The following is a 17,913-nucleotide window of genomic DNA, read 5'->3' as shown; positions in this document are numbered from 1 at the left end:
GCAGTGTGCAACCGAGGCCAGGGCTTCCTTCCAGGTCTGGAAGGCCGGAGGCAGTGTAGCCCTCAGAAGCCCAGGCATCTTGGGTTTCCAAGAGCTTATTTCCGAACGACAAACACATCTTCAGACATGAAACGGGATTCTTGCGGTTTGAGCAGTTACACACTCCCTCTCATCAGAGGGTACACAGTGCAAACTGATACTAAGTCAGTTATGCAAGATGGATGGGAGAAGCCCCAACCAGTTCTTTTTTTCCTGCGCTTGTGCTTGTCTTCCCCCCTTGCAATGGGCCTCTATGAAATTAAACAATGGCTTGGCATCCCAGATGGTCTCTGATGTTTGCAGGAGAAAGTGTTTCTTTTTCTGCTAAGACGTGTGTGTAATATAGTTTCTACAGCCTAAAGCAAAATACCTTTTCCCAAACAACGTTGCATAGAAATAAAGTGTTGGGAATGGGGATCTTATCTCCTAGGGTGCATTTATCAAGCCAATCACAGTAATTGTAATTAGAACCACAAACTAAGTGAAAGCTGAGCATGAAATACATTTGCAGAAAACCTGAACTGCATATAATTAAGCCCTGCTTGGTGTCATTTTGAGGTATGCCATTAATATATTTTATTTTGCGGGTGCGGGAGATTGATTTTTTCATCTAAATATCTTGGGCTATTTGCATCAAAGGCTTCAATGGCAGTTAAGAAGAGGAAGAACGATGCACATTATTAATTGCTAAACCCAGGGCTTTGAGACAGATATCCAAAGGTAGCTTAGCTGATTATTTAAAACATCCCATCAATTACGTTCATTGAGTATTAATTTAACCTAGGTCTGTTTTAGGGAAGCGAACAAGAGACTTGAAGATTTTGGAGGAAAATATAGCTTCAACTTCTAGCCTCAGCTTTGGATATGCACTAACTTAAGAGTGCTGACCATCCTTCCATGATTACCCAATGCCCAGGAAAGCAAGCCCATTCTCCTTAGGGAACATTTGCTCAGGTGTCACCTCTTTGATAAAGTCCTTCAAATTTTCCCCTCCCCTAAACCTGGGCTCTTTCAGCCATCACACTTACCATACTGGTTTTTAACTTTATTTATTTATGTGGTCTTTCTCCCCTGCTAAACAGTGACCTCCTCGAGGTCAGCAATTTCACCTTTTAACCCATGTCTCCAGCACCCAGTGCATGACCTAGTACAGGATAGGTGCTTGGAAAACACTGAATTAAGAGTGACAAAAATAAGTAAGTGGATTAATAAATGAATGCTCTGTCTTTCCGGGGTCAGCTCAAACTACTCCATCAGGTGATATCCTAGCTCTCTCTCTCTCCCAGATAGAAGTTTGCAGTGGCAATTTCACACTGTTTTTAGGGAAAATAAAGCTTTCTATAGGAGAATCCTTTAGTAGAGTCAACTTGATTGGAAGGGATTTGTGTATGGGGTAGGGGAGGAGCTTCTCTGAGCTCTCAGAAAACCACCTTTGAATAAAAGCACAGGGATTTTTTATTTACTTAGCTCATACTTGGGGATGTGGGATAGGAGAGGAGACCTCTAGGCCACACCTTGGAATACCTTCCCATTTTGTCATGGGATGGGAAGGCACAGAATGCTTTTCTTCTCAACCCCTTCATATATATTAAAAAAAAAATTTTTTTTTAGATAATTGTAGATTCACACGAAGTTGTAAGATATAATACACAGACATCCCATGTTTACCCGTGTTGACAAGATAACAACTAGTACATTAACATTGACCCAATCCACCCATCTTATTCAGATTTCATCAGTTTTGCACGCACCCATTTGTGTATGTGTTCCTGTGAGTTCTGTACACTTCTCTTTCTGAAAGCGGCTTTCCCGCCTACCGAAGACCAGACAGTGGTCCATTCTGATCTACCCTTGCGCCGGAGTTGGCTCCGGCAGGCTCGGGCAGATGCATGCTTGTATAGATCTCTTGCACCCAGTAGGTGCCCAGCATAAAGGCTTGAACTTGTATGTCAGCGCGTGCAAGAGGGGAGCGCAACGTTTTAAGGTAGAAAACCGAGCCTGGAGCGTTCAGTATTTTAGAAGCAAAAAGTTGGCTATTTTCCTCCACAATTGTGAATTAGCTAGGTGGTTAACTGCTCCAAAGCGATTCTGAGGCACACGCTTCGACCGCAGAAGAGCCTAGGCTCGGAGCCCATCTTATCTCAACTCGCGGCGGGAGAGGTGGGGAGGGGGACTCGCAGGGCCCCTGTAGCTCCTCCCACCCCAACCCCCACCTTCACCCCTTTCTTCCCCTGGGCTGGACTGTTTCACCCCGTCTCCAGGCAACCGCCAGGCGCGATGCGGGACGTCATTTCCTGAAGAGCCCGTGGGGGGGGGGGAGGGGGAGATAGGGGGAGGGGCAAGGGGGCGGGGCCAAGTCTGGGCAGGCGACGGCGACCGCGTCGGAACTCGCTGGAAGATCGGCCCCGGGCAGCTCAACAGTTCGCAAAGTCCCGGCTCGAGGCCGCGCGGCTCCGTCTGCGCCCGGGCGGCGCAAGAGCGCGGGGGGTCCCTGGGCTGCTGCATCCCCGGACATGCCCCGCAGCACCTGCCGGACGCCCGCGCGGCTTCACCGGCTGCGGTTCGGGGGGCTCTGGGACTAGAGCGCCCCCACCTCAACTTATGACTTTGGGGTCCCCCAGCCCGAGAGGAACGGGCGGCCCGGCTGGGGGAGCCCCGGGCATGGTGTGACGGGGCGGTCAGCTCTGCTGCGCCCCCCACTCCAGACACCCGTCGTCTCTGTGCCCTCCAGAATGTAGCTGCTCTCCGCGTCCCCCCGGACTCCAGCCGCAGCCTCCGCGACCTCGGGGCTCCAGCCGCCAACTCGTTGTCCCCCGGGACCCTGTCGCCGTCTCCGCTTTGCCGGCACTTCGGCCGCCGTGTCCGTGTCCTCCCGACTCCAGCCGCCGTCTCTGCGCCCCTCGGACTCCAGGAACGCGACCCCTGTGTCTTCGCGCGCCCGGGACTCCAGCGGCGGTCTTCGCGATCCTCCCGGGATTCTGCCACTGTTTCCGCGCCCCTCAAACCCAGACTCCGGCGCCGTCTCCGCGTCTCCCGGGAAGCAGCCCCTTTCTCCGCGCCCACCCGCTCGCCCCGAAGCCAGACTCCAGCCGCGGTCTCCGCCGCCGTCCCCCCCTCCCCCGAGGCTGTCGCGCCAGTGCCGGCGAGTGCAGCGGCTGCCCCACCGCGCGCCCCGCGTCCGCCCGGGCCTCGGCGGGGAGATGAACGCGCAGCTGGACGGCCTGTCGGTGAGCTCGTCCTCCACCGGCTCGCTGGGCTCGGCGGCCGGGGCGGGCGGCGGCGGGGGCGCGGGGCTGCGGCTGCTGTCTGCCAACGTGCGCCAGCTGCACCAGGCGCTGACGGCGCTGCTGAGCGAGGCGGAGCGGGAGCAGTTCACGCACTGCCTGAACGCGTACCACGCGCGCCGCAACGTCTTCGACCTGGTGCGCACCCTGCGCGTGCTGCTGGACAGCCCGGTCAAGCGGCGCCTGCTGCCCATGCTGCGTCTGGTCATCCCGCGCTCCGACCAGCTGCTCTTCGACCAGTACACGGCCGAGGGCCTCTACCTGCCCGCCACCACCCCCTACCGGCAGCCTGCTTGGGGCGGCCCCGACGGCGCGGGGCCGGGGGAGGTGCGCCTGGTGAGCCTGAGGCGCGCCAAGGCCCACGAGGGCTTGGGCTTCAGCATCCGCGGGGGCTCGGAGCATGGCGTGGGCATCTATGTGTCGCTGGTGGAGCCAGGCTCTCTGGCCGAGAAGGAAGGGCTGCGAGTCGGGGACCAGATTCTGCGTGTCAACGACAAATCCCTTGCCCGGGTGACCCACGCTGAGGCCGTCAAGGTAAGGCTGTGATCTGGGGACGAGTACAGGGGCAGAGTGACAGTAGCTCTGCCTGTGTGTGTCCTTAGGAAAATTACCTAATCTTTCTGGGCCCCATTTTTCTTAAAAAAAAAAAAATGTTTATTTCGAACAGGAACATCTAGGTTTTTGGGTTTTTTTTAGCCAATAGCTACCAGGCACTGGGGATACCGTGATGGGTAAAACAGACCTGCACCTTGCTCTCGTGAGGCATAAAGGCTAGTAGTGTGGGGGAGACAGATCTTATCAAATACTCAGGCAAATGTATGATTACAAAGTGTGGAAAGGTACAGGAAGTCTTATGAGCATTAAAAAAGGGTAAGGTCTCCTCTTGGCTCGCAGTAGTCACCGGGAGGCCCCCACATGGCTGTTGTTGCTATTCTAGTTCTGCAGGGTGTTGCTCCTGAAAGAAAGTTTTGTTGGCACCAAAGTAGCCCAGGGAAGCTGTTCTGGTGATGCACAGAGCTCTAATCTGACCTGGCTGCTCATGTACAGGCTGTGTGTCCTGGGTCCAGTCACTTTTCCTTTCCAAACCTCTGGATCTTCACTTGGACAGTGGAGTGACCGGATGGGATAAGTGTCCTTAGCCTTGTTGGAAATGAGTCCCCTGCCTGGATGTCGGAAATATATCCTCCACCCCCTTAAGAGTAGCTGCACTTTTTGTGTCTGTTAATTGAGAAAAATAACCTCATGGGGACAGTCTCCTAAGTATTTAATCAGGCTGTTTAAAGCAGTTGCGTGTTTGCTAAATCTCACGCCGAGGGCTGTTGAAAACCAGTTGGAGTATGAGATGGATAGTGTTTGGTGTACGTGCGGATTCAAGGATCCCTTGCCGGTGTTTATACACACAAGCCACCTATGCCCACCTTCATACAGGAAGTGAAGAATTTGGGAGGGGGGGAAAGACAGTGGCATACTCTGCTTCTGCAAAGAAAATGCTTCCTAGGGATTTGGGCTGCCCTGTGACCCAGCTTCTCACCACCCCACCTTTTGTCCCTGCCTTGCGTCCTCCTGTCCTCCTCGGTGCAGGTGTTTTGGACACCAGCTGGGGCCTGCTGGCTGTTGGGAAATGCTCAGGGGAAATGCTGAAGCAGCAGAGGCCCGGGGCTACTTCCTGTGTCCTCTTTAGTGACCTGTGGTCAGGTGTGAATTGAGCCCACTTCCTGACTGTTTTCCTGGGGCACAACCATCTCATCCCTGACTTTGCCTTTCCTTGTTTTGTTGCCAACCCTTTTGCCCCTGGCCCCTTGAGGATTTTAGACACTACTCTGCTGCTTCTGGGGGAAGCCTGATTGCTTGATACTGTTCGGGGTGGGAGGGTGCAGGAGCAGACACAGGTTCTTGTGGATTTCCATGCACCTGTCCTCCTCTCTGTCTCCTCCCCCCACATCGGTCTTTTCCCTTTATCTGACATTCCATATATTTATAAAGACGTAGTCCGTCAGCCTTTGGCCCTAGAAGGTCTGGAGTTCCCGGATGATGAATTTATACTCCAAAGATACTTAGTCCAAATGGTCAGTTATAAACGTGGATTCAGTTTTAGTGGCAATTTTAAAAGACTCCTGTAACTAACTCATCACAAGGAGATGGACTTTGGAAAGGCCTCCGGTAACCTGCCATTCAAAACACGAGCTCTCCTGTCAGTTTGCACTCCAGTCTCAGGCATGCCAGGTGGCTGGAGGGGCTCGGTTGTGAGCTTCAGCTCAGCCCTCCCCGATTTCATCAGTGGCACTCTGCATCTTGTATCTGAACCATAGTCCCGTTACTCTGTGACTCAGGGCAGGCCTTAGCTGGTCTAGTAAAACCTAAACTCTCTGTGGTATAGTTTTGTGTCGCCAGAGGAGCAGCACTGTCCTTGGTTGGGCGAGAGCTTTCTGGACTGAGCAGCCACCGGCGTCCCTGTCACTTTTTCTGCGGAGGGGTCTACAAAGGCAGAATGAACTCCAGCCTCAGGGTGCCCTTCTTCTGGCCAAAGCCAGATGCAACCAGCCCAGAATGCACCCCTTTGGAACCTTCAGAAGCAACAGGCAGAATGCACTCTGCTTTGTGTCACCTTAACTCCAGGGGAAAAGGAAACAGACTTTCCGTGGGTGGAATTTAAAACGGAGGAGGCGGAACCTTGTCTCTGGGGCCTCTGTGAGCACCTCCGGGTTACAGGACGGACTGGGAGTTTCAGGACAGTGTAGAGGGACACCTGGAGCTGTTGACACATTTCCACAAAACCAAGGGCAGCAAGTCCCTTAACTGCAAGCCAAAAGGGACTCCAGCTTCTCTCCTAGTTAACAAACTGCCCTTAACTTGGATTTCTCCACCTTCAGCCCTTCCTTATTAGCTACAGCACTGGAGGGCACCATGTCAGAGGCTTTTATGATAAAGGTACATTCCTTTAATCAAACTCCAGGCTTTATTCAAATATCACCAGTTTTTCTGCTTTTTCTGTTCCCTATACCACATTGCATTTAATGCAAGACATATTTTCTTTTTCTCTTCGTTGTTATTTTCTTTATTTATTTCCTCCCCTGGCTTTATTGAAGTAGCTTTATTTTATCGACAATTTTATTTATTTTATTTTATTGACAAATAAAAATTGCATGCATTTAAGGTGTACAGTGTGTTGATTTGCTATACCTGTACATTGTAAAATGATTACTGTAATCAAGCTGATTATCCATCACCTCACGTAGTTATTTTATTTTTGTGGGAAGAACACTCAAAATGTGCTGTCTTAGCGAATTTCAAGTGTACAATACAAAATTATTAATTACAATCAGCAGTCGGGGTGTTAGATCCCCAGAACATACTCATTTTGTAACTGGAAGTCTGTACTCTTTGGCCAGCATTTTCCTGTTCCCTGCACCTTTCCTGTTCCCTCCACCTTTTCTGTTTCCTCCACCCCGGGCCTCTGGCAACCCCTGTTCTACTCTCTGCTTCTGTGAATTAGGCTTTTTAGGTTCCACATTGTAAGTGAGATCATCCAGCATTTGTCTTTATGTGTCTGCCTTATTTCACTTAGTAATGTCCTCTGGGTTCATGCATGTTGTCACAAATGGCAGGACCTCATTTTTTATGGTCTAATAATATTCCACTGTGTGTGTGTGTTTGTGTGTGTGTGCACACGTGCACGTGTGCGCACACTTTCTCTATTCACCTGTCAATATGCACTCAGGTTATTTCTGTGTTTTGGCTATTGAGATGTGAGATGTGTTTTCGATTTTAAAACCTTTATTTTTTTTCTTTTTTTTTAATTTATTTTAATTTTATTTATTTTTGAGAGAGAGAGAGAGACAGAGCACGAGTGGGGGGGTGGGGGCGCAGAGAGAGAGGGAGACACAGAATCTGAAGCAGGCTCCAGGCTCTGAGCTGTCAGCACAGAGCCTGACGCGGGGCTTGAACCCACAAGCCGTGAGATCATGACCTGAGCTGAAGTCAGACACTTAACCGACTGAGCCACCCAGGCGCCCCTCAAACTTTTATTTTTTTCTTATAGGTAGAAAGAGGGAGGAAAGATCCTCTGAACTTCTGGAAGGAGAGATTGTGTGTGTGTGTGTGTGTGTGTGTGTGTGTGTGTGTGTGTGTCTGTGTGTGTGTGTGTCTGTGTGTAATAAAAAGAAAATTAGGGGCGCCTGGGTGGCGCAGTCGGTTAAGCGTCCGACTTCAGCCAGGTCACGATCTCACGGTCTGTGAGTTCGAGCCCCGCGTCAGGCTCTGGGCTGATGGCTCAGAGCCTGGAGCCTGTTTCCGATTCTGTGTCTCCCTCTCTCTCTGCCCCTCCCTCGTTCATGCTCTGTCTCTCTCTGTCCCAAAAATAAATAAATGTTGAAAAAAAAAATTAAAAAAAAAAAAAAAAAAGAAAATTAAATTTTAGGAATCAAGTTACTGAAGAGTTCATGAGTCAGAGAGGGTCACCCCTCCCAGGAAACAGAGGAGATTGAACATACAAAGTTTTTCCACTTCTCTGTCTCACAAATCAAGTATCTGTTGTTGCCCAGAGCAGTTCAGTGAGGATTCTGTCCTCTCTCTAGGGGCTCCCCTACCTCTCTTGAAGCCTGTTTGCTAAATCAGCAGTGACAGGTCCAGATACAGCAAGCCATTTACTATTTGCAATTATGTTGAAATGTTTGATTTTTGAAAAATCTATCTTGAATGAACAGGAGCCAAACTAATAATAATAATAATAATAAAAGTAGACCTTTCAAAGGTTTTCAGCCAAAAAGGTTTGGTAAATTAGCCAAGGAACCCACAGACCAGGGATGCTGCGTTGGGCTCTGCCACATACTTGCTGTGTGACCTTGTGCTAGTCACTGACCCTCTCTGTGTTCCAAGGTGGATGGGTCAGGGGGCTGCCCAGGGTCTCTTCCAGCTCAGACCATCTGTGATTTGCTCAGTATTGTGCTACACACGAGGCATTTAGAGTGTCTAATCTGGTATTTTCTTGTTCTTTTGGAATTGATTTCATTTAAGGCAGAATTAAGACAGTTGTCTAAAGATTGGGAGATGAGAATCTTGGCACTCTCGTGTAGCCTCCTACTAAATCAGGAAATTGATGGGTTACACACTGTACTGACGAGAACTTGACTGCTGCCCCTCCACCCAAGAACACCAGCTCTGGTGCTGTTCCTGAGCAAACGAGGAACCAGCAGTAGGATTGTGGCAGCAGTGCCCTGGGAGTGCTCAAAATCACAGCCACTTACCCGCTTGCCCTCCCAGTACCTAATTGTGCAGGACGTGGGGTATCCGGTGCTGCTGGGATGTGTGTGTCTCATCTCGATAAAAATTGAATGGCTTCGGGGCGCCTGGGTGGCGCAGTCGGTTAAGTGTCCGACTTCAGCCAGGTCACGATCTCGCGGTCCGTGAGTTCGAGCCCCGCGTCGGGCTCTGGGCTGATGGCTCAGAGCCTGGAGCCTGTTTCCGATTCTGTGTCTCCCTCTCTCTCTGCCCCTCCCCCGTTCATGCTCTGTCTCTCTCTGTCCCAGAAATAAATAAACGTTGAAAAAAAAAAATTAAAAAAAAAAAAATTGAATGGCTTCATTACAATCTCAGTATCCCCCCCGCCCCCGTACCTCCAAGGAACATATTAGAATTTGAAGCATTCCAGGAGTTAAAAACAGTGGCCAGCCCTTTCATCTAATTAGAGTTATCACACCCTCCCTTTTTTTGCATAATAACCTGCAAAGAATCCATCCGTGTTAATATAAGTCATTGTTATTTAATCCGGCATGTTCTAAACGACACATTTGTCATTTTCCCGTTGTACATGGTTAGCTGAAGCCATTATAAGTTATTACCACTTCCAACTTTGTATCTGAAATGCAGCTGGTGTTATTACCGTATTCCAGTTTGGAAATGGTGGGTAATGGGTTCACGGGCATGCACAGACTTTCCCCTGGCCCTGTTCTCTTTCTTGGGGGCTGGGGGTCTTGCCAGCAATGACACAGTGAAAGCTCACTATTAATAAACTCTTTAGTGAATAGATGTTTGCTTGGCTGGATCCATGGTGTGATGCAGTCCCTTGAGAGGGTCCATTTCTTTAATTTAACCGTATTTATTTATGTGGCCCAAGCTGATACTCAAGGTTTCAGAAAATGACGGTGCCTGTGTTGGACAAAATCCTCTTTCAACTGGTTATTTCCTGTTCAAATGGAAGAAGAATTTGTAGGCTGGGTGAGAATGCCCTTATGCTTTAGGAATTGATACTATTATAGTAGAAGGTTCCCCCCTCCGGGACTTGAAGCTGGACATGAAAGAGATACAGAATTACTCCAGCGCTAGCCTCTTGTTTTGCCGTCACCTCCCTTTCCCGACAAACCCGGCGTTGTTTATTACCTGCCATAGATTCATCGTTTGGATGGAACTGCGAAGAGAAGTACGATCTTTTAACCCCCGACTAATTGGATTTTGTGTGTGCTCTTGCTTCCCACCTCTGCCACACGGCACACAGCCTGTACGTACCCGTCAAGTGCATGCAGCCCCTCACATGCCTGTCTGCTCATGCGCCCAGCACATATACATCTCCTCCGAGCCATAATCCCCCCTCTACCCCCACCTGGCAAAGGGCTCTGTGCTGAAGCAGGCGTCCCTGGGGGATTAGGCTCCAACTGGCTTCCCAGCAAGGTTCTTTTATGACCTGGAAGGGCAGCGTTTGGTGTCCACTGCTCAGGAACCCCAAACTAGTGCCCAGCAAGGACCAGACAGTTTGAGTAGAAAGAATGACATTTAATGGCTGGAGGTGGGTGGAGGCTGAAATACAAATCTTTCAAAACCTGTTCTGTTTTCTTCTCCCTTTTTTTTTTTTTTTAATTTTTTTAAACCCCCAAGCAAGAACCTGATGTTAACACGGAGCTCACACAGACTTCTGATTGTACCTCAGGGTGGGGGCTGCTTTTTAAAGATTTCTGTTCTGCAGACATTACATTTTACTCTTACAGCATGGCAGGTGGCAAAGGGTGCAAGGAACAGGAATCAGACCGTTTGTTTCCTGTGCACCCCTGGCGTCAGCTACAGGAGGCAGCACTGTGGGGCCGGGGCACTTGTGTTTGAACTTTGCTTTACTGGAACCCCACTGGGAAGAGAGGAGGCTGGCATCAGTGAGTGTCTCTGTGTGCCAGTTTTCTCTTTCCCTGGGGAGGCAGGGAGGCCAGGAAGGTCATGCTCCAGGAGGAGAAATTACTAGCTCGGGGTCACCATTGGGGTTAGGAACGAAGTGGCCCTTCTGCCCTACCTGCCCGCCTACAACCTAGCCCAAGCCCTTATGTAGCCAGCTTCCTGGAGGACAATGCCAGGCCCCCTGCTGGAAGGCAAGCCGCTGTCATACTTTGTGCCTGATTTTCGGGGGCCTTTTAGGCACCATCCAAAGACTTGGTTTTATTAAGTGGGGCGTCTGATGCCCGTGCCTCAAGGGAGGGTGGCATGTATCAGCCCAGCCTGTCTTCGTGGGGGCCATCTATCCATGCATGCTCTGAGCAGCACTTAGCACACCCAGACCGGTAGCTGGTACTTGGAGTTCAGAGACGAATGGTACATAGCCCCTGCCCTCGGGGAGTCATGGGGGCCGGGGGGCATGGCCCCACCCATGGCCACAGGTCACCAAGGGTTTCAAGCGGTGTGCCATCCACATGCCTCCACATCCCTGGAACACTCCGTCCCACTCCATCCCCTTATCCTGCTGTAATTTCCGTCAGCGCACTTGTCACTACCGGAAGGACGTTTCACCGTGTCTGTTTGTCGTGTGCCTTCCCCACTACGTGTCAGCTCCATGAAAACCAAGATTTGGTCTGCATTGCTCCCTCACATACCCCAGCACCTCCACAAGGCCTGGCAATATGGTAGATGCTTTCATAGATAAATATTTGCCTAATGAACGGAACGCTCTTGCTCCCCACGCAGTGCTGGTGAGTTCAGGATCCCTTGGTTCCTGAGCGTGGTATCTGAAGAAAATTCGCGTGTTGCGAGGTAATTGGTGCTGGCTAAAAAAAAAAGAAAAAATTGAGGAATGCCGTAGGCTCTAACGTACGATTTATCACAAAGCTGACTGTTTGACTGCGAGCCGATCATGTGACGTCTCTGGATACCTCAGTCTTTGCAGCTGTGAAATGGGCATAGTCCTCTCCCCCTTGCCTTTCCCGCGATGGGTATGGAATCGTATGGCTTACTAGGTACAAAACCATTTGGTAAATAGGAAACCCTATATCACTCCTTTAGTGAGAGGCCTTTATTTATTTATTTATTTATTTATTCATTCATTCATTCATTTTAGAGAGAGAGAGATTGCAAGTTGGGGAGAGGGGCGGGGGGGGAGAGAGAGAGAGAGAGAGAGAATCTTTTTTTTTTTAATTTTTTTAACATTTATTTATTTTTGAGACAGAGAGAGACAGAGCATGAACGGGGGAGGGTCAGAGAGAGGGAGACACAGAATTGGAAACAGGCTCCGGGCTCTGAGCCGTCAGCACAGAGCCCGACGTGGGGCTCGAACTCACGGACCATGAGATCATGACCTGAGCCAAAGTCAGCTGCTCAACCGACTGAGCCACCCAGGCGCCCCTGAGAGAGAGAATCTTAAGTAGACTTCACACTCAGTGCGGGGCCTGCTCATTCCCACGACCCTGGGATCATGACCTGAGCCAAAATCAAGAGCCGCACACTTAAGCCACTAAGCCACCCAGGCACCCGAAAAAGGTCTTTAAAAAAAATGTGGCCTGTGCTTAGGTGGGCAAGAGCTTTTCCCATCGTCTGTGGCCCATTCCTCCCTACGAGACGTCTTCAGTTAGTGCATTTGTTGCTTTGCTCTTAATTTTAAAACCCCATTCCCAGAAGTGGGTTATCTCTGCAGCCTGTGTCTGTGATTCCAAAATAGAATCATTTATGCATTCTGAAGCAATCAATGGACCAGTTTTGGGTGAGATGTATCTTCCTGCTTTTTCTTGAACAACAACAGCAACAACAACAACAACAAAGCAAACCACCGAATCCAAAACCCAGCACTTTTCAGGTTTCAAGAAGCCCCAGCGTTTCAGGTGAAGGCCAAGTTCCTGCCAGTCACACGTATGCTTAAAACCGACTTTATCCTCTACCAAGAATGCACAAGTGGATTTATTTTTTCTTCTTTTCCAGTCCCAGATCCTTTACCTCCTTCCCCTTTGAGAATTTGTGTTCCTTCTGCTAAATTGGCTGTGGTTTTGCTTCAGCTGGCAGCCAGTTCCCTAGTTATTTTTCCTCTCTACCTGAATTTTCGTAATATCAGCATCCCCTCAACTTGGGATGCAAAGGAAATATTTCAGCCTCCCATAGACAAGTCCCAAGATGTCTTCTTCACCAGATTCTAAAGCTGCAGGTTACAGGGAAGAACATAGTAAAGTAACATCTGAAAGGTTGTTTCCAAATCCCTTGGAAGTAGTGATTCAGAAATGTAGCTTGCTCAAGAATTAACAAGCTCCCTAGGCAAGTCTTAATCACAATGAGGTTTGGAAAGCACCACCTTCTTTTGAGATCTGCCCCCATCCCCAGCATTTATCCACGTGAAGACCAGAGAGGTGGACCCACACTGTCCCCATCCTTAGCTGCTTTGGAGCCTGATTCCAGATGTGCAAGGTCAGCTGATATATTGGAAAATCCAGGGAAGAGAGGTCTGTACCCAAGAGCTTAGAGATGGCTTTTGGAAGTGGACCTGGGCTCACGTGACTGTTACTTGGCTGTGACTTTGAGCGGCTCCCTTGGCCTCTCCGTGACCCAGACCCCCTCACCCTTGAACCTGGCATCATCCTCACAAATGGGTTATTGTTGCTGTCGCCCATCAAAAGTTTGAAAAATACGGCCATGGAGGTCCCACTGCAGGCATTACAATGAAAAATGTTATCGACTGCATCCTCTTGGCTTTGAAAATCTTCTGTTGTGCTTGCTCAGTCTAAAAAAAAAAAATGCCTTTGGAAGAAAATACTGGGGCTGAGAGCCCTCTTGCTACATCAGGTGTGTTGTGGCCGTTTGAATTGCAGAGTCATTTACTAAATGCGGGTCAATATTCCCATACAGGCAGAGTTTCTTCAAAAATGTAATTGCTCCCGTTTGGATTTTGGCATCTGCATTTTTGTTTTACAGCAGTAATAAAGCCCAGGGATTGGATGGGATTGTAAAACGTGGGGCGGTGGGGCAGACCCGTGACCCAGAGGCCAGTGTGTGACAGTGTGGCTCCCAGGTCAGCTGTGTCCTCATCCTTGTTTCCCAGCATCCTTCCCTGATGGGCTCTCCAGGGGCCCTGATGAGGGAGAGAAGGTGGCTGTTTTTCCAGAACCCATTAGAGCAATTAATGCAGGTTGAAAGCGGTGATTTGACAATATGGGCAGCTGTACTTCAAAAAAAAAAACCCCAAAAGCCTGGAATGTATTTGAACCACATCCGAAATGGTGTGTGAGGCTCCATTAAGAGGCTTCTGATAAAGAAAAGAAAAAAGGAAAGGAAAGAGGTCCAGCTTTCAGAAGTTACCCAGACAGGTGGGGAAGCTGCTGGCAGAAGTCTGGGGAGGGGTTTTACTTCGGGCGTTTGCATCCTGCTGGCCAGTGGAGGGTGTGGTGTTATGCGGTGTGTCTGGGCCCAGTGTGACCTTCATCCCTCTCCTGCCTCCTCCTCTTTCTCCTGGGGGAGGGGGGCAAGCCCATCCCAGGTTTCCCCCAAACTCTCTTAAGCCCTCTCCTCCTTCCATGAGTCCTTTTGGTCCTGAGGTTTCAAATCGAGATGCTCAGGTTGCCCTCAGAATCTTTCCTCTCTTCCCCTAAATCCCTTCCTCTCTTCCGTGTTGTCTCTTGGAACAGAATCTGGGCCTCCTTTTGGGGTTTTTATCTTTTTTTATTTATATTTTCAGCTCTTGTCTAGTATTAGGAATAGCATTTATTTGCTGTGGAAGTCCTGGCTCATTTCTGACCCCTCTGACGGCACCTCATCCTCTTGCCCACGAGTCGTGGACATTTCCCAAGTTAGGAGCCTTGACTTGCTCCCCTTCTCTGCAGTCTCCACGTTGGGGATTGCACCAGCCCCTGCGAAGTTAGACCCTCCAGGCCTGATCCCTCCCCAGCCCCTGTCAGACCACATTTCCACAGGGGCCTCCTCACTGTCTGTCTGTCTCCCGTCTTGCTCATCTGCCCACTAGTCCATTCAGCGTCCTGGAGGGCGGGCACGCTTTCTGAGTTGGTACCTGATCAAGCTTTGCCCTGCCTGGTGCCTTGCAGTGGAGCTGAGAGCCTGCTGATGTCCGGGCTGCCCGTGATGCGAGCCCTTTTACCTGCAGAGAGTGCTTTTCTCTGGCTGTTCCCTAAGTGCAGTCCACACTTGGCCAGACAGGCAGCATCCTCTGAAACAAGGCGTTGTTTCCCTGCACCTGTTGACAACCACGGCCCCTGTGAGGTCCTCCCATCACACCTGCCCGCCCACCCTCAGCAACCCCATCTGCGGGAATCCTTCTCTTCTCCCCTCGAAGCTCCTTCAGCGTAGTGACCTGCTTCACTTGTTGTGACACAGATTACACATTTCCTGGTGTTTCCTTCAGTTGCTCTGTGGCTGATGATAACTTTGGTTTTGAGGGCTTACCACAATCCAGACGGTGTTCTCAGTACTTTCTATGTATGAACTCACTTGAACCTCGTGACAGCCCAATCAGGTTCAAAGCAGGTACCACTTTTGTTGCTTTGTTGTGCAAAAAACTGCAAAGAGTTTGTCACTTGCCTGTTGTCACAAAGGTGGGAAGTGGCAGAGCTAGGAATTAAAACCAGGTTTTGTTGACTTGAGGGAATGCCAGAGAGAGGCGGCATCCCAGGATGCTTCAGGCTGGGCTCTGGGGCCAGATGCTCTGGGTTCAAACCCAGGTTCTGTCGCTTTGTACATGTGGGGCCTCAAACATACTTTTTTTTTTTTCCTTTTTAAAATTTGTTTATTGTCAAGTTAGCTAACCTACAGTGTAGTCTCGGCTTCGGGAGTAGATTCCCACGATTCATCACTTACATACAACACCCAGTGCTCATCCCAACAGGTGCCCTCCTCACTGATTCTCCAATTCCCTTTCCGCTAAAGTTGTAATGGGAACAATGGGAATGATAGTCAAATGGCAGGCAAGTTACTTACCTTCCCTGTTCAATTTCCTCATCTCTAAAAGGAGGATACTAATGGTCATGCAGGTAACTGCCATGTTAAAGCACTAGATGCATCGATTAATTTGAACATTTAATGATTACCTGCTATGTTCACACCACTAGGTTGGGTTGTTTTCCCACCAGATAAGACTCTTCCCAGTATAAAACACATAGCACATAAGATGCTTCCAAGCTTATAATACTGGGCACACTAATAACTGTGGCCCCTGTGGACGGTCTTCTCTGTGCCGCCAGGGCCATATGCGCATCTTCCCGCCAGCTCTCCAGCACAGTCTCCAGGGAGAGGAAACAGAACTGGGCGGAGGAGGTGATCAGTCACCAGTATAGGATTTGAACTCAGGGCTTCTTGCCTCCAAAGTGCATGCTCATTGCCACCTTCTGGTGGGTGTACAGCTTAGCCCAGTGCTGGCCAGAGCCACATTTCACTAAATGTGCATCTCTTCCTTGATTTTTTTCTTTATTGAGATGGTGTCATAGCCATTCGGTTAGAAAACTCACGAGTAACCAGACAGCCCAGCCCATGAGTGCCCTGCCCTGGGCAAGGTCTGTGCATCTTAGTGGCTAGACTTTAGATTCAGAGGCAGCACTGGGCACTCTTTGCCTTTTTTTTTTTTTTTTTCTTTTCCCTCTCTCTTATCTCTCTTGCCATTTCCTGACCTTTGTCAGGATTTTATTTTGTTCATTGTCTGTGGAAATTCCCTAAATAGACTAACTGTGACCTCCACTCAACCCCCATTAGGATAAACCTGTAACTTAGGAAGTCATCTCATTGATTGATCGGCAGGGTCTCCGAATCTGTCCATGCCGTCTGCCATGTAGGCATCTTAAGATGTGCACATGGTCTCCCGGACCTCGTGTAAAAGGCTGGTGGCCATCAACCCTGTCACAGACTGGACAAAGAAAGGGCCATTTTGTTTGGTTCATAGGAAACAGGAGGAGTAGAGGAGTCTGCCTGGGCTTTTAAAATAAAATGTGGGTGTGTGCGTGTACGTTAATGACCCGAGAGATGTGGGTTCAATTTGGAGAACTCAGAAACCCCAGGAAAACACAAAGGAAAAAAACTAAAAAAAAAAAAAAAAATCATCAATAATCTGCTCTACCCAGAAATAATCATTATTGACAATTTTTTTTAACATTTTATTTATTTTCAAGAGACAGAGCATGAGCAGGGGAGGGACAGAGAGCAAGGAAGACACAGAATCTGAAGCAGGCTCTGGGCTCTGAGCTCTGAGCTTTCAGCACAGAACCTGACGTGGGGCTCGAACTCACGAACTGTGAGATCATGCCCTCAGCCAAAGCTGGACGCTTAACCGACTGAGCCACCCAGGCGCCCCACTGTTGACACTTTGATTGCTGTCTTTCCAGTCCCCTGTGTGCCTGTGTGTGTAAATTTGTATTGGGAATTTTCTACAAAACTGCCATTCTGAACGTAATTTTGAGTCTGTTTCACCAGTGTATCATGACTGATAAATATTTCTAGAACATGATTTTTAATGATTGCATGCTATGTCATAGCAAAGAGATGCATGATTTATTTAACTAATTTCTTCTTGTTGGACAGTTCGTTTTTAAACATTGTCCATATTGCTGCTTTAGACAATGTGCCCTTGCACATTAATCTGTAAGCACATCTCTAAAAATTATTTGGGCTGCCTTTCCAGAGGTGGCATTGGCTCAGGGTATAGGCAGATTTTTAAGGCTTTGGTAGCTGTTGCCAGATTGTTCTTGGGGAAGAGTTTGTTATTTTACAGTCCCATCTACCAACCTTAGCAATATATGATATGCTTCATTTTCCCCTGGCTTGCCAACCCTGGATATTATATTTCTTTTCCATTTTTGCCAATCTGATAGACAAAAAAGTATCCTGTTTTAATTTGTATAAATAGCGAAGTGGGAACTTCCTTGCATGTTCATTGTTTATATAGCTGTGTATACACATAAGGTAATTCATAATAAATAGCATGTAGCATAATGTTATAAACATATAATGTATAATGTATTATATATGTATATGACATACGTACATTTGGTTTTTTGGTGTATACCTTATTGATTTCCTATGCCCATTTAATCATATTTCTACGTCTTCTGTTCTTTTTCTTTAAGAGGTGGTTGTTAGGAGTAGCTGTTAGATAGCTGATTGATTCACTCACCTTGAATTCAGATTCTTCAGTCTGAGCCTGAATTAAATTGGAAGCCCATCCCTTGTTAACAGAATGCACAGAAAGTGATGAGGGATAGGAATGTTAAGTGTCCTCAAGGAGAATACACCCCATCCATGTATCCACTCATAGACCAAGAAAATATTGATATATAATCAGATTTTTCTGATGGATGGATGTGCTATGGACATTGGTTCAAGACCACAAAAACTCCATTGGAAACCCATCGAGGCTCATCTTGAGTGA

The 17,913-nt window shown here is 48.7% G+C and overlaps 1 protein-coding gene across 1 annotated transcript in view; it reads left to right on the top strand.

Annotated features, from left to right (window-relative positions):
* Nucleotides 1–3,239: 3,239 nt before the first annotated feature.
* Nucleotides 3,240–17,913, top strand: part of WHRN (whirlin) — a 94,319-nt gene continuing 79,645 nt past the window's right edge. Inside the window, exon 1 of the mRNA XM_047068409.1 lies at nt 3,240–3,857. Coding sequence (XP_046924365.1) covers nt 3,240–3,857 — 618 coding nt within the window. The remainder of the gene's footprint in view (nt 3,858–17,913) is intronic.

Source organism: Lynx rufus, unplaced genomic scaffold, assembly GCF_022079265.1.
Source record: "Lynx rufus isolate CCGP_SWC_20201006 ecotype Redwood Valley unplaced genomic scaffold, mLynRuf1.p SCAF_10, whole genome shotgun sequence".
Classification (NCBI taxonomy): domain Eukaryota; kingdom Metazoa; phylum Chordata; class Mammalia; order Carnivora; family Felidae; genus Lynx; species Lynx rufus.
This window is presented reverse-complemented; position numbering and strand designations above follow the sequence as displayed.